Source organism: Neofelis nebulosa, chromosome 7 (genome assembly GCF_028018385.1).
Source record: "Neofelis nebulosa isolate mNeoNeb1 chromosome 7, mNeoNeb1.pri, whole genome shotgun sequence".
Lineage (NCBI taxonomy): Eukaryota > Metazoa > Chordata > Mammalia > Carnivora > Felidae > Neofelis > Neofelis nebulosa.
This window is the reverse complement of record NC_080788.1, coordinates 9,261,149-9,278,146: the sequence shown is the minus strand read 5'-3', so window position 1 is coordinate 9,278,146 and position 16,998 is coordinate 9,261,149. Positions and strand designations below refer to the sequence as shown.

General features: G+C 42.6%; 1 protein-coding gene across 2 annotated transcripts in view; it reads left to right on the top strand.

Annotated features, from left to right (window-relative positions):
* Positions 1–16,998, top strand: part of AGBL1 (AGBL carboxypeptidase 1) — an 840,069-nt gene that overhangs the window by 393,771 nt on the left and 429,300 nt on the right. For both annotated transcript variants that reach the window (XM_058736653.1, XM_058736652.1), the window contains exon 19: positions 7,762–7,891. In XM_058736653.1, the coding sequence (XP_058592636.1) occupies positions 7,762–7,891 (130 nt within the window). The remainder of the gene's footprint in view (positions 1–7,761; positions 7,892–16,998) is intronic.

Below are 16,998 nucleotides of genomic sequence, written 5' to 3'. Positions count from 1 at the left end.
CAGTCTGAATGGGTGACTTCAAGTGATTGTCGGCTGGGTGGTCTGAGAGCTGCTGGCACAGCCCAAGGTTTTACTGTTGACTTTTCTGTGTTTGGCTAGTTCTTCACAGAGAGTTGTTGGTCTCAAGACATAGCTTTAAAACCTCAACCTTGGGGCGCCTGGGTGGCGCAGTCGGTTAAGCGTCCGACTTCAGCCAGGTCACGATCTCGCGGTCCGTGAGTTCGAGCCCCGCGTCAGGCTCTGGGCTGATGGCTCGGAGCCTGGAGCCTGTTTCCGATTCTGTGTCTCCCTCTCTCTCTGCCCCTCCCCCGTTCATGCTCTGTCTCTCTCTGTCCCAAAAATAAATTAAAAAAAAAAAAAAAAAAAAAAAACGTTGAAAAAAAAATAAATAAATAAAACCTCAACCTTAGTATTAACCTAGTATTAACTTAGTATTAACAGTGGGAGTGATACCTATTTTTATTGAATCAGTTGTATATGGGATTGAATGCTGTGTAGAAATGTGAATTAACTGGTTATATGTTCCTGATTTTGACAAGTGATATTGTGGGGCTCATTCTATTTGCCAAGCTGGCCCACCCCTTAATCTGGCCTGATTTCAGCTGAACATGTCCTTACCTTGTTGTCTTTTGAATTATTCCATTGGATGTTTGAATCAGGTACTATGAAATCAGACTTGGCAAAAAAAAAAAGAAAAAAAACCTAGAGAAAATGCATTTTCATCTTAATTCTATATTGGTTTTCAAATGAAAACATGTAAGAGACTAATATATCAATTGGGCAAATGGGATGGGCAGGGAGGGTAGGGGTGTATCCAGACTTTTGGAGCCAGTGCTTCTCCAGGTGAGATGCTAGAGATTTTCCTTCCTTCCTTCCTTCCTTCCTTCCTTCCTTCCTTCCTTCCTTCCTTCCTTCCTTCCTTCCTTCCGTTCTTTCGTTCATTCGTTCTTTGAAATTTTTTTTAAAATGTTTATTTACTTTTTAGAGTGGGGGAGAGAGAGAGACAGAGCTAGAGCAGGGGAGGGGCAGAGAGAGAGGGAGACACAGAATCTGAAACAGACTCCAGGCTCTGAGCTGTCAGCACAGAGCTCGACGCAGGGCTTGAACCCACGAACCATGAGATCATGACCTGAGCTGAAGTCAGATGCTCAACTGAGCCACCCAGGCGCCCCAATATATATAATTTTTTTTTTAATGTTTATTTATTTTTGAGAGAGTGTGAGCAGGAGAGGGACAGAGAGACTGGGACAGAGGAGGATCCGAAGCAGGCTCTGTGCTGACGGCAGTGAGCCTGGTGTGGGGCTTGAACTCGCAAACCATGAGATCATGACCTGAGCTGAAGTTGGACCCTCCACCGACTGAGCCACCCAGGCATCCCAAGATGCTAGAGGTTCTAAATAGCATGTGTTCTAGGCTTCTGATAGTGTGGTGGCAACACAGTCCTTTGTAAAGTACACGGTTTCTTTGTAAGTGTTAATTTTCTTTCTTTCCTCAAGGTATAGTAGAAAACACTGTTTCTCACCCTAAATGTGCATACAGATTCCCTGGGGATCTTGTTAAGATGCAGATCCTGGGTGGGACCCAAGGTTCTGCATATCTAACAAACTCCCAGGTTGGTGGCCATACTTTGAGGAACAAGAGTATAAAGACAAGTTGGTTTAGGTTTGGACTGACCTAGGTCCAAGCGTCAATTCTGGGTAACTTACTGGATGACCAGTTTTCAAGTACTCCTATACCTGGGCTCTGGGATGGTCAGTCCTTTAGTGACATAACATTGGATGTTGGAGGTGTTGAGGCACACCTGGTTTGGTCTTTTCTGTTCTCCTGCTCTCTAGATCATTGACTCTCTGAGCATTTTGTGTGACCAAAATACTACATTGACCATGTTAGCATGGCCTTGGCCACCCTGATTGTCTGTAGCTGTACAGCAACCATGGTCTTCAGACGAAGCTGCCATCTGTTTCCCCTTCTTCCCTTCTTTTCTCTATCCAAGCGGTGTTTATTTAGAAAGCTTGGGGTGCAGTGTCCAGCTGATAGTACCCCATGCTGTTCTGTCTTATTCCTGAAGCTTCCATGTATCTCTTTACCTTTATAAATATTCTCCTCCTGCACCCATGCTGCCTCCTGTTCCTAGGATGTGCACTGAATAGTGAAGTTGCTTGCTACATTTCAAATACACTGCTTCTCTTTAGATTTCAAAGCTTGCTCTGCCAGGGGGGATGAATATTATCAAGCCCGGCATCATTCATTCAGTCTGATGGGCCCCATCTCTCCATTTATCAGCCATGGATGGATGGGGGAATTTTTGTATCATTTTATTGTCTGACTGAAGCTTGATAGATCCTCTTTAAGGAAGTGACTCACTTTTCTTCTTTCTTTCTCTGACTTGTGATGGTTTCTTTGTTCTAGGGGTCCTGGTAGTTCAGAGTCTGCTTGTCAAGGCTTCGGTTATGTCACTCGTGTCCCAGTCTCTGGCCAGGGTCATAATCCCTGTTATTAGCAGATACATAAATACGCAATTAATGTTAAAAGAATGCAATCTAGTGACATCATTTCCCTTTAGGTTGTCTAGATTTTGAGGCTACACTTTACTTAGGGTTCTGTGCCATTGCTCTTGTTCAGTGACCTCTCAGGACTGGTGCTACTGATTCACTGTTTAATAATTTCAGCCAAGATGCTTTTGCTTGGCCATATTTTCAGGAGATCAGAGGCCTTTTTTGTATTTTATTTTTTCCAAGGGAAGAAATATGTCCTACCAAAACCCACAGGTTTAAGACTTCCTGGACACAGACTGCTAATGCCTAGAAAGAGCAGGCACATAATATGTATATGTAAAGCAGTCAGAGATAAAAACAGGCAGGCTGGCGGGAGGGTACTGGCCTCACCCAAAAAGTTCAAAGTCAATGCGAAACAAGCCAAATTCTGGCCTGGTACCTTTGAAACACCTTTTAGAATTTGAGATCTAGCTGGAGGGGCACCAATTGCTCTGGTTTACCAGGGACTCAGGGGTTTCCTGGGATGTCGGATTTTCAAGTCTAAAACTGCAACATGCCTTGGGGCACCTGGGAGTTCGGCTCAGGTCATGATCTCACAGCTTGTGAGTTTGAGCCCTCGTCGGGCTCTCTGCTGACAGCTCGGAGCCTGCTTCAGATTCTGTGTCTCCCTCTCTCTCTGCCCCTCCCCTGCTCACACTCTGTCAATCTCTCTCTCAAAAAATAATAAACATTAAAAAAATTTTTTTTAAAAATAAAAGGAAGAATAGGAAAAACACAGAGGATTTTTAGTGAGACTAATTCGTGTAATAGTATATAGTTAATGCATGCCATTATACACTCATCCAACCCGTAGAATGTCCAACACCAAGAGTGAATCCTGATGTCATCTGTGGACTCTGGGTGATAATAATGAGTCAGTGTAGATTCATTGACCTTAACAAGCATACCATTCTGAGGGGTGAGGATGTTGGAGATAGGGGGCGCTATGCACAGGTGGAGGATACATGGGAACTCTGTGAACTTTCCACCCAGTTTTGCTGTGAACCTAAAACTGTTTTAAAAATGAGGTCTAAGGGCTCCTGGGTGGCTCAGTCAGTTTAGTGTTTGACTTCAGCTCAGGTCACGATCTCGCGGTTTGTGAGTTCAAGCCCTGCATCGGTCTCTGTGCTGACAGCTCAGAGCCTGGAGCCTGCTTCGGATTCTGTGTCTCCCTCTCTCTCTCTGCCCCTCCTCTGCTCTCTCTCTTTCTTTCTCTCCCTCTGAAAAATAAATGAACAATAAAAAAAAGTATTTAAAAATGAATAAAATAAAACTGTAACATTCCTGAACAAACCAGATGGTTGGTCACCCTATATCTAGCATTCTTAGTGCATAAAAGCATGGCCTTAAACTAGACTGTAGTTAAACTAAAACTTAAAAAAAAAAAAAAAAAAAAAAAAAAGTGAAGACTAGTTGGGTCACATAGCTTCAACCTATTAAAACCAAGAAGAAGTTTGTTTGGTTTTTGTTGTTGTTGTTGTTGTTGTTGTTTTCCCTCTGTAGGTTTGCTGTTTTCTTTTTTTTTTTTCATTTAAAATTTAAAATATAGTTTTTTAAGTTTGCAGTTTTCTTTTTTTTTTCATTTAAAATTTAATATATTTTTTTCAAGTTTGCAGTTTCAATGGGGGAAAATGTAGCAATGCTCACCATTTTATTCTTAATAACAAAGCAGGTCTTTAAACTCTATTTGGGGGCTGACCCCTTTTCAGAAATTAGAGGCACTGAATTTATTGCCAGCCAGTCATAGCTGTCCATCTGCTAATTCTCTCCACATAGAGGGAGCAGCTGTCACTTCAGAAATGCTACAGTAGATAATAAGATGGGGTGCATTTCATCTTCAAATGCTTAAAACAAATCTCTGGGAAGAATAGCAACAGTTTCTCTGACTGCATGAATCTTTGATATTATTAACACAAAATGCCAAATGGATTTGGAGATTGGGAGCAAATGGATTTGCTTTAAAAGGAAAAGCACTCAAATTATGTGTAGTACATATTGTGATAATCTGCAATCACATAGAGGAGCATCTGAAACACTAGGCATACACAGAGATACTCTCAAAATCCTAGCCAAACATAGAGCCCTGAGTACAAATACAACCATGTGGGCTTCCAAATCTACACAGCCTATGGGTACAAAGGGAATGCATCGTTGTCTCCAGCCCTGGAAAACAAAATTTACCCCAAACTAACAGCTTCTGACAGTCTTACATTGGCCCAAGTTCTTCTGCAAGTTTACAAGATTATCTAATACAATTAAATAATCTCAGGTGCTCTCCACCAGCCCCCTGTGCACTGTTTCACAGCCCAAAGTCCGATTAGTAATTCATAGTGTTATTGCCTTGCATTTTTTCTTAGATGAATTCCTTGCTTCTTAGTCTCATTGCTTCCCCGTTTACATTTGCTCGAATCAACTGGTAATTGAAACTGACCTCAGCCTCCTATTTGGGGTTCCTAGCCAGGATTATCTCTTCTGATCAACCTGACTACAGCTTCATTATTGTTCATAAGGAAAGAAAAGTAGGATGAGATGAGGAACCAATAAATATAGTGCAACACTGCTGTATATACCTGAACATTACAGATATGGATGAAGATAGAAATACAGATAAAGATGGAGATGTGCAAATGGATATAGGTATGGACATGACAGATGTAGACACGGGTAGAGATTGAGTTATATAGATACTTCTCCATGGAGATATCATTTCATTTGATCCTCAAAATAATTTTCGGAAGCAGTTTAGGCATATCTATCTATCTTTATTTCTCTCTCTCTTCCTCTCTCTCTCTCTCTCTCTCTCTCTCTCTATATATATATATATATATATATATATATTTTTTTTTTTTTTTTTTTTTTTTTTTTTGACTCTCAAAGAGACACCAAATCCCCTATCTGGTGACAGAGCTGAAATTCGAGACTGGGACTTCTTAACCCAAACCCAGGGCTTATTCTGACTGCAGCACAAACTTTACTTTTTTCTGTTTTTGGAACTTGTAATCTTGAATGACTTTTTTTGCTATGTGGTGGCCTATGAGCTTTTCCCACATAGACGTTGCCTCTGTGCTTGGTCTCCATGGAGCATATGGAAAAAGAGAGTTGACATGGAATTGATGGCTACTGAACACATATAATGTCTGCATTTTCATTTATACAAACAGAAATGCTTTTAAGGGGTCTTGACTGATTTCATCACTTTAGATGTTACCAACAGGAAAAACAAAAACAAAAGCAAAAACAAATCCCTAGTGTTGATGCGAATCCGGGTCAAGTCAAGGAGAGTCACAGAGCAGTTAGGGTCTTGAGGATCTGGGATATTTTACTGCAAGTACCTTGATTTGAGAAAAGAAATTCATTTAAACACAGCAAATATGCTCAGGAGCAAGTCTGGGGACACCTGCTTCTTTCTGTCACTATCAGCATGAAAGATCTCCTTTATATTTTACCTCTATCCCTGGTCGCCGGGCGGAACAGATAAGCCCTATTTCTGTATGTCATGGCTGTTAAAAAGAGGAGGGGAGAAAAAATAGCAAGAAAGGAACAAAAAAGTCAGAAAGGAAGATGAAAAAAACTACCATTTCTCAAGTCAAAATATTTTAATGGCGTGATCGGGGTAAATTATTAATCTAAAGGTTTTTGGTTTCTAGTGAGCTCTAAGAGGAGGCTGACAAGCAGCAGGAAACTAATATTTAAGGTAATTTCAGAAACACGAAGATGAGAAAGTGGTAAAAGAAGGAGGCTGAACCTTTTTCCTTCCACCTCCAAGATTTATTGAAAATAGTGATTAAAAAAAAAAAGCACACACACAGAAAACGTATCTGGTTCTACATTTGAAATGCTAGTGCATTTATTCATTCCAAATTATTTACTGGATACCAACTCTGACACAGTTACTATATTAAGGTTTTGATGGGAAAAAACTGACTGTTCCTGCCCCCAGGAAGCTCATAGTCCAAGGAAAGAGATGTAAAGATAACTAAAGAACAGTAAAACCTCACCCAAAATGGTTTTATGAGAACTCGGGTGAAGGGGATCCCTGGATGCTATTGCACCAAATAGGAGCAGAATGGGATGTCCTGGGGATCAGAAATTTCCCTGCAGTGCTGATCCCCTGAAAGTTGCAGGAGTGGAAAGGGATGGAGCTGTGGGGAGTCCTGGCAAAGTGACAGTAGACACAGTTGCTCAGTGGGATCTGTGACAAGTTTGATGGGTGTGGAGTATGGAAAGACCAGGGCAGCAGGGGATGTGGGGTGGGGGTGGGGAAAGGCTGATGAGGATGCTGTATTGCTTCCCCTCAATTCCTGGCATCTCTCTTGTTAGCTCTCTTGAGTAAGGAGCATCTTAGCAGGACTGCTGGGGGCTTCCCCTGAGCCTGGGGGTCTCTTGTTCATCTCTGGGAGTCTCTTTTAGGATGATCTTACCTGACAGCTCAGATTCTTAGTTTTCTTTCCTCTGAATTGCAGGCAGCACTATCTTAACCAGCTGTGTCAACTTTGTAAAGTAACGTGATACTTTCAAATGTGGACGTCTCCATTTCCCAAATGAGACGATGGATGATTCTGAGCTCATTTCTAGCGCCAGCATCCCATGATGATGTCTTTGAAAAAGATACTCTGGCTCTCTGGGTAAATGTCAAGCATTCTGTGTCATTTGTATGGATAGGGAGGAAGCACAGTGATAGGAGAAAGAGCCTTATGCTTTTTTTAGAGGCAAATAGACCTGGATGTAAAGCCTAGCTGTTAGTTTTGTGATCTCGGGTCATTTATGTAATCATTTCTAAGCTTCAGTCTCTTCATTGGGATGGAATAATATCCACCTGGCAGAGTTATTGGGCCAGCTGGAAATATCGTATATAACACACCCTGCATGACAGATTGAGCTCAACTTAATTATTTGTAGAATTGAAGGTCCCAGAGCCTCGAGAAATTTATCGAATTCATTCTCTGTGGGGAACTACATTTCCCAAATTTCGCCCTAAAACTGTGATAACCCAATATTAAGTCAAAAAGTCAAATATGGCTTCCAGTTCTTTCCGGGACTGTGAATAATCACAACACTTTGGGAGCTTAAATGACAGATCTGCAGATTTCTGGACATCTGCAATTGATGCCAATTGGACAGAAGTCAGAAGGACATTGGATTCATTAGTTTGTTTGTCTTGTCGAGCTTTATTTTCTCAAGTTATTTTCTTCTCAATGAGTATTTATTTGCTTGTTTATTCCTGCAGTCACAGATGCTCACTGAAAGGGGAGGATTTGAACAGACAATGGCTCTCTCCCAGTGCCCATCTCCAGCCAACAATCTACCATGCCAAAGGACTCCTGTACTACCTGAGCAGTATTGGCCGAAGTCCCAGGGTGAGTCACTTCCTTGTGCCTCTACGCTCTTGGCTGGTTCCTTCCATCTTTCAGGAGGCAACTTCCTTTCTGTCAAGGAAGGAAACCCAGATACCAGCCAAAGACCTGGGTGTGATAAGCTTTAAAGAGGGATGTATTCATTTCCTAGGGCTGCCATAACAAAGTACCACAGACTGGGCGGCTTAGAACAACAGAAACACATTCTCTCAGTTTTCTGGAAGCTAGACATCTAAGATCAAGGTGTCAGCAGGTCATGATACCCTGAAGGCTCTAGAAAAAAACCCTCCATTGCCCATTCCTAGCTTGCACTGATTGCCAGGAGCCCCGAATGTGGCTGGTGGCAGCTGATCTATCTCGAATTTCTGTCTCTGTCTTCATATGGCCATCTTCTTTCTGTGTGTGTCTGTGTACAGAGTTCCCTCTTCTCCTAAGGACAGCAGTCACTGGGTTCAGGTGACCTAATTAGAGACCACCATAATAAGTATGACCTGACTACATCTGCGAAGAACTGTCTCCAAATAGGGTCACATGCATAGGTACCGAGAATTCGAGGGAGAGGACACAATTTAACCCATCATAGGGGCAAACCATTGGCTCAAACCATACTCGTTGGTGAAAGCTGTGCAAAAATCGCACTTTAACCCATTTTTCTGTTTTTTTCAGTTATTGGTCAAGAGAGAATATTATTTATCTATTAAGTAGTGATTGAAAGAAATCCTCTAGTTGTTAATATTCATGTTCACCTAGTATATATTCAATTCCAAAGATGATTCTGGCGCTATTCCAGGTATTTTATACACAGGCTTTACTCCCAAGCTTATAGCAACTGCAAAATTGAAGGAAAACAGATGATAGACAGTCTGGCCCCCTACTTACTGATGGTTCCACTTACCATTTTTTTAACTTTACGATGCTGTGAAAGTGATTCACATTCAGTAGGAAGCATACTTCTAAGTTTGAATTTTGATCCTCTCCCAGGCACCTCTTTGTGTTGCTGGGCTGTGGCAGCAAGGTGCAGCTTCCAGCCTTTCAAACGATTTGGAGGATAAACAACCCATACACATACCAGAATTCTGTACCCATACAACCATTCTGGTTTTCACTTTCAGCACAGTGTTCAATGTAATTACATCAGGTAGTCAACGCTTTATTATAAAAAAGTCCTCGTGTTAGATGATTTCGCCCAATGGTAGGCTAAGGTAAGGGTTCTGAGCACATACATGCAAGATAGGTGAGGCGAAGCTACAGTGTTCCTAGGTTAGATGTATTAAATGCATTTTCAGTGTGTGATATTTTCAGTTTATGATGGGTTTAACAGGTTGCAATCTCATCATAAATTGATGAAGATCTGTATTAGAGACAAGAGGCCTAGGCCCAAGATTAATGAAGGAGGCAATGGTACACAAGTAACTGTAGGAAAATAATCATTTATTGACTACAAACTGTGAACATACTCTCTGCAAAAGCATGGAGGGGCATATGTCCAAATTTAGACTGCTTGCCTAACGTAAGGAACTTTTAAAATAGTGTGGATAAGCTTACAGATGGGTCAAGCAATCACCTCTACCATTAACCACTTTTTGAACATATACTATGTGATAAAAACAGTGGCACATTGGGGCACCTGGGTGGCTCAGTTGGTTGAGCATCTGACTCTTGATTTTGGCTCAGGTCATGATACCAGGGTCATGGGATCGAGGCTTGTATCAGTCTCCATATTCTCTCTCTCTTTCCCTCTGCCCCTCTCCCCAAAATACAAAAATGAAAACAGTGTTTCATTCAGTAAATATCTATTGAAATAATAGATGAATATCTAGTATAGAATCTTACTGATCTCAAAAAAATTAAGGGGTCAAGTGATTTCCCTGAGGTCACCAGGAGGTATATAGCAGAGTTGGCATTCGGTTCTGACCTGTTTTCCACCCTGCAACCCAATCTCTCTTTATCACTTACTCTTTGAGAGAGAGGGTGTCCCCAAGACTATCCTCAGGTTCACTGATTCCCTAGAAGGACAAACAGAACTCAGAATTGCTGTCGTGCTCATAACTGTAGTTTATTACAGTAAGAGGATACAGATTAAAATCAGCAAAGGTAAAAGGTACATAGGGCAGAATCCAGGAGACAGGTGTGGATTTTCAGGTGTGTCTGCTCCCAGTAGAGTTGTATGGACAGTGCTACATTGTCCAGCAGTGGTGTGTGATAACAGGGATAGTATGCCAACCAGGGAAGCTCATCTGAACTTTGATGACCAGGGTTTCATTGAAGCTCAATTATAGCCATGGTGCCCCAGATGTCTGATCTTAGTTACTCAGTCTCCAGTCCCTTTAGAAGTCAAACTGACACTTAATGGTCCAAGACTACCACCAGAGGTCACATTGTCAGCATCAATCATCTGGCATGACCCAAGGCCCAGGTAAAGAAAGACACTCTTAACTAGCAGACTATTCCAAGAATGCCAAGGTGATCTACCAGGAGCCAACCAAGAGCCAGACCTTTCTTTGGAATGTGTAGCATTTAAACACTTCACACTTAGTGAGCCACTACTTTACTGCAAAGAGAATAAATCATGTCCTTTTCCCTTAAGAATCCTTGTTCTACACTGGTCAAAATGTGCTATATTTTCATGCTAACCCCCCACGATCCCCATCTAAGGAAACACTTGTACCTCTGTTGTCTTCCCTCTAGAAGCAAGTTCATGGCCTGTACAGCAGAACGCCAATCTTATGAACAAGGCTTGGAAACAGTGTATTCTTTGAGAAAGAAGCCTTAGCCTCTGTGAGAAGAGACAGAGACTTACAGGGAAAGAGGTCCTTACCTGATACACAGTTAAATATACACGCATTCAACCCATAGCAAACAGGATTCCTCTCTACTCTGACAACCTCTAATTGAAGAGCAGAACATTTATTTTACAGCATGACAGGTGAATGCCTTGTTTTAAAATATAAATAAACATTAATTAACTGTAAACACGACAGCCACAGACTTGTTTCCTGCTGGGACCATCTGAGAGGTGGGTGAGAAACAGCTGAGTACTAAATGCTATTCACAGTATTACAAAACTCTCTAATGGGCTCAGCATCACCTTTTAGTTACCCGTGAGGCTGTATTTAACCAGCTTCCTGCTGATAGCACAAGCACCGCCACTCGTCTGTACTCGGGTCTGTCCTATACGGAGAAGATTTTCATGGTGTCCAGATTGACTCTTGGGCTACATGGTTATAGATTAACTGTGACCCTGTCCAGCCTCTAGCTCCTATAAAAATACTTACTGAAGCATCAGGAAGCCACTTTCTGGTGGCTAAGAGATTTAACCAGTTCTAGATGGTACTTAGGCATTTGTCTATTGGTGAATAGAATAATATGAACTCCCCGAACCAATGAGAATGTGAGATCGTGAGAGAAAGCAGTATCCTGATACTGAGGGTTGCTAAAAACTAGACAGGTCATTCAGTTTATAGGCAATATGACAGTGTTTACATACAGTTTCATCCATCCATCCATCCATCCATCCATCCATCCATCCATCCATCCATCCATCCACCCATGCATCCATCCATCCATTCACCCACCCACCCATCCACCCATCCACCCATCCACCCATCCATCCACCTATCCATCCATCCATCCATCTATCTATCTATCTATCTATCTATCTATCTATCTATCCATCCATCCATCCACCTACCCATCCACCCATCTATCCACTCATCCATCCATCATCCATCCACCCATCCATCCATCCATCCATCCACCCACCCACTCATCCATCTGGGCATTCATCCATGTGCCCATTCCTTTACATCATGTGTGTAATCACTGGAAAGGAAAGGGATGACCCCCCCCCCCCCTTTTTTTGAAGAGTCTATAGTTTACTTTATTAGAAAGTGCAGTCAGGTCTGCAAAGACACCAAGGTAGTACAAAATGGTAAAAACTGCAGCAAAAGTTCATATGAGTTGTTGTAGAAACACAAATGAGGGATTGTATCATTTTCCCTCAAGGTTATGGAAAAACTGGAGACTAGAGATGCCACTTAAACTGGGCTTAAAATATTAGTAAAGGTTTGCTTGGTTTTTATTACAGTAAGGTAGAAAAGTATTCTTTCCTCAGAGGGTCTAAGGCCTGCCTGTGATCTCTTAGATCTTGTGCCTTGTGAAATTGGTGTTCTGTCAAGTTTTCAATACTTGGGATCACTGCATGGGGAAAAGGAAAGGAAGCTTCTCATTAACTGGTGGCATAGACTCATCTGATAGCCCACAGATATTATAGTCTCTTTCCTATTTTCTTGAGCCTTTATTTTCTGTCTCTAATTTATGAGAGGGTCATGAATTCTCCTCCAGATGTTGGATTCAAAGCCCAGACACAGTAAATATAGATATACTCACACATTGTAATACTATTCAGAGAAAAAAAATACAATAATAAACTGAAATTTGCAACAACATGGATGAATCTCAGAAGTATGTTGAGTGACATAGACTAGACACTAAAAAGTACATGCTCTATGTCTCTACTTATGTAAAGTTCAAGATCGAAGAATCAGAACATTGATTGCCTTTGTAAAGGGATTCAATAATAGGGGCCAGGAGGGAACTATTGAGGTTAGTAGAAATGTTCTGTATCTCAATTAGAGTCACTTACACCAAAACCCATTGATTAAAGACTCATTCGAGGTCTATGCATGTCACTCTAGGTACATATTTACCTAAATACAAAAAATTAAAGATAAATAAATCAAAGCATAGTCACAGGGACTTTGAAATGCAACCAGGAAGCAAAGGGTCCTGCTTATAATGAGACCGACCAGCACACAGGCATGCAATTCAAGCTAAGGAAGAGCACACAGCAGAGTAGAAAGCTGTAGAAGAAGATCTATTTATTAGTCAGAAAGGTCCAGCCAGAGAAAAGGCATGCAAGCAGAGAAGCCCGAAGAACAGCCTCCACTGTCATCTGGTAGGAGGCATTGAGCCCATTCCACTTTGTAGAACTCCCTACCAGAGGTAGGAGGCCTGAGGCCTAGGGGGAGACAGGCATAGCTAAGGGGAGTGGAGGAAAGCTCTCAGGCTCCATGAGGTTTCCAGAAACCCAGGCCACAGCCTCTTCCAGGCTGCTGTGTTGCAGCTGGCCTGGCCCCTGTGCCACTGCAGAGAATCTGGGCTTCGGAATTAGGAGTGCTATCGATTCTCATCCTCTTGGCTCTCTCTGTAGGAGTGCATGCTGGTAAAGGGATTTCAGTGCTCTTTGAAGAGCTCATTGATTCCCACTTACAACTTAGACAAACTAGGCCGCCTTCTGCCAAGGGACAGGGTGGGCATATTTTGGTTTTATCTTTCTCTGGGGCCCAGTGGAACAGAATTTTTAGCTACTTAAATGATTTTCTTGGTCTTATACTGTCCCTCTGGCATATGTTTTGAGTTAATCAGCTTCTTTTCAGAGACAAAAGGAGAGAGCAAAAAGGGATGGCATGTGTCTTCCTAAAACCTTGTCCCCAGAGCCTCAAGATACTCTATACACACTATTGATTTTATCTCCACTTTATTCCTCAGAAGTGGCAGAAGGACAAGTGTTATTTTTGCTTATTTTCATTGATTCATGCTAAGGTACACATCTAGAATTCCCCTCTTTTCCTGTGTAAGGATGTGGTAGGGAAAAAAAAATCTTGCTGCCATAGTTGGGAAATGGGGAGGTTCTGGGTGAAAGAAATTTAAATTTGATTCCATATTCTTTTATTTAAAATTGTTCTCATTCTATCAGAATAAAGATTAAACAGTGCTTCTCTTACATACCAGAAGTCATGTCTTAGAGGTATTTTTATAGGCACAAGTACTCCACATTTAAGTGAATCGCTAACATTTCTTGCATAAATTTATGTTGAAAAGCAGAGAATTTTTTCTTCTTTCTCCCTTGCTAGTATCTCTGATATACCTTTTGAGTATTACAAAGCTGGAAATCTGGATTCTCCATATGCCACAGGGAAGGCCAGTCAGATTTTTCAAAGAAGTTTGAGCCAATTCCCTATTTTTCATGTTTTTGTGAACAAAGCTAGGAGGTGGAGTGGAGGGGAACACAGGAGGGTAGTTGCATAAACCAATGTGAAGGCACCTCTGCCCAGAGCTGGTGGGATGGGGAGAAGGCAAGAAATGCGTGAAGACAGGACCAGATGGATGAGCCACACTGCAAGATTGTTCTCCGTGAGGGTGGGCCACAGGTAAAAACAGGCTTCAAATGAAGGCGTTGGAGACCTGTGCTTCATCCGTTCAATACATATGCTCAAAGAGAACTTGAGCAGTGCAGCAATGATCATGGCCAACGGCATTGGACACAGAGCTCAAAGCACTAGTCCCAGAAAGTAGGGGTTGCCAACCATAAAGCACAGTTCAGTCTAGGAGGCCAAGACAGCCAACAGTTCTTGAAGACAGGAATGTACATCAGGAAACTGAGGCAACCTCCTTACATGGAGTGGGTAAGCATGGTGGTGGGTCAGCATTTATACTCTGCCCCCTGGGTTTATCCAGACAACTTGGACATCTGCCATGGGTCAAAAACATTAGTCTTGGCCCCACCTTTTGGGGAAGACATGAGTCCCAGTAACACTTCTGCACTGATTGGGATTGGCACACAAAATGGGTATATTAACACTCCTGCCTTGAGAGCCTCAGTACCTGAAATTGAGTGAGGCACACAGTAGGGGCCTCACCCATGCTGACAGGTCACTGGGACTGTGTCCAAAGGTGACAGTCAGGCTGCTGCTTCTCTCCCTTCAACCTCTAAAACTGGGGAAGGAAGCAATTTTAACTCCTGAGGAACCTCCCAAGACCTCACTGTTCAAGTGCCCTGCCAGGGTGTTAAGCTTATTGCTACTCACAGAGGGCCAGCCAATCAGAGACAGGGAGTAAAACTCAGCCAAGGTGAGGCCCCAGGGTAAGCCCAGTAGCTCAATCTTAATTTCATTAATTGACAATCTTGTTATACTGCTCTTTAAAAAAAAAAAAAGTTTCTTTTTATTTATTTTGAGAGAGACATAGAGAGCAGGTGGGGGAGAAGCAGAGAGAGAGGGAGACAGAATCCCATGCAGGCTCTGCACTATCAGCACAGAGCCCAACACGAGGCTCGAACTCACGAACCATGAGATTGTGACCTGAATTGGAGTCAAAAGTGAGAGGCTTAGGGGCGCCTGGGTGGCGCAGTCGGTTAAGCGTCCAACTTCAGCCAGGTCACGATCTCACGGTCCGTGAGTTCGAGCCCCGCGTCAGGCTCTGGGCTGATGGCTCGGAGCCTGGAGCCTGTTTCCGATTCTGTGTCTCCCTCTCTCTCTGCCCCTCCCCCGTTCATGCTCTGTCTCTCTCTGTTCCAAAAAAAAAAAAAAAAAAAAGTGAGAGGCTTAAACGACTGAGCCACCCAGGCTCCCCATACTGCTCTTCATCACTGGTACATCCAATGATTTGAAATATTTTATTGTGTAAAATCTTTGGAGCCCAGACAGATCGGAGTATGAGATAGAGCGTCTCTTTTTAATGGGTGGCCATGGGCAAGCATTTAACCTCCTTCTACTTAGCAGAAGTTGAACCTCATCTGTAAGTTTGGGTGATATCTTCCTTGCGGGACTTTTATACTGACTGTAGATGTGCATAAAGTCTTACAGTGTGACTGGCACATATCAAGCAGTCTAATTAATGGCAGACATTAAATTTATTATTACTTACCAGAAGGGTGCTACATACAAAACAGAGCCACATACTAGACTATATGTTTTGACTTAATTTTTGTGGGCACTTTCAATGTAATTAAACTATCTTGGAACAAAGGACAATATAATGCATAACACTGGGATGTCAGAAAACCTCCTCTGGCATTTCATAACATGTAGTAAAGGGTCCCACTCTGGGTGGTCTCCTAACTGGTTAGTTATTAAAGCATCTCCTGAGTTTAATGTGAAATTATTCACCCCACACTAGCCATGGGAGGGGGTCAAACTGACTTGTAAGTAAAGGTTGCTTTTGCTAAGGCCATGTTGGAACTTTAGCCCATAATGGCCCAATTTAAGTAGAAGTCTCTCCCTTTAAGAAAGGGAATAGAGCATAAAATCCCCTTTTCAGATAGTTGTAGGAATAAATTCTGCCCAGGCCCCCTGTGGTTAAACCCAGCCATGACTGGACATTGCTCTCTCTCAGGTGAAACACAAAGGAGAGAGCATGACTGTCAGTAAAAGGACTGGAAAATTTGGTCTTGCAAACAGGGCTCTTGGAGGACAATTGAATATGCCACCAAGATGATTTCCCTCATAGAGATGTTTGTTGCACTCAGGAGCTTGGGCTGAATGCTGTCTGCAAAATAATGTGCACAAGTTGGAATCTCCAGGGCTTCAGTGAGCCTTGCTCGGTTTAATTGGAAGCATTGCTGTTTTGGGTTTTCATCACATACCCCAGAATTTGCCTTCTCACGGCTCCAGCCTCACCTTCATTTTCCTGTGGCGTTGGCATAAATAATGCAGAGGTCTCACTGCTGGGAAGCAGGAACGAGACCCAGATGTCAGGAATGGAAAACACAGCAGCCTAAAGCTGGCGGAGCAGAGCAGTAAACACAGTCAGGGATAGGTGAGCTGTGGGGGTAAGAGTCGGCCAGGGGAGCTGTGTTTGAGATGGGGGTTAACCTCTCGCATAAGGGCCCAATTAGCTTGCTGAGGACCAGAAATGGGACTAGGGAGGGAGGGGAAAGGTGGGGAAGGCATGTGAGGAGCATAGTAATGTGGCCCCGAACAGCCTCTTTGTTGCCCGAGAAATGATAGAACTCATGTTGTGCATGAATTAAATTAACCTTGCAATTTGGCTCAGACAAGAATTCATTGGAAAAGGTACTGGGGAGATGCATATGAGCCTGATTTCAGAATCGTAATCCAATCAACACCATCCACTTTGCTGATGGAGAAAGCGAGACACCGGGGAGTGGGTTTAGCCCAGGGTGAGCAAGTTCAAAACTCACCACTCCAGCTCAAACAAAACACAACTTAATGAAAAGAAACCTCCACATCTTCATCTCTGCCTGTGTTCCTATGTTCCTTGCCTTGGGGGAAAGCACGATCCTCTTGCCTATATTCACTTAATCCAGA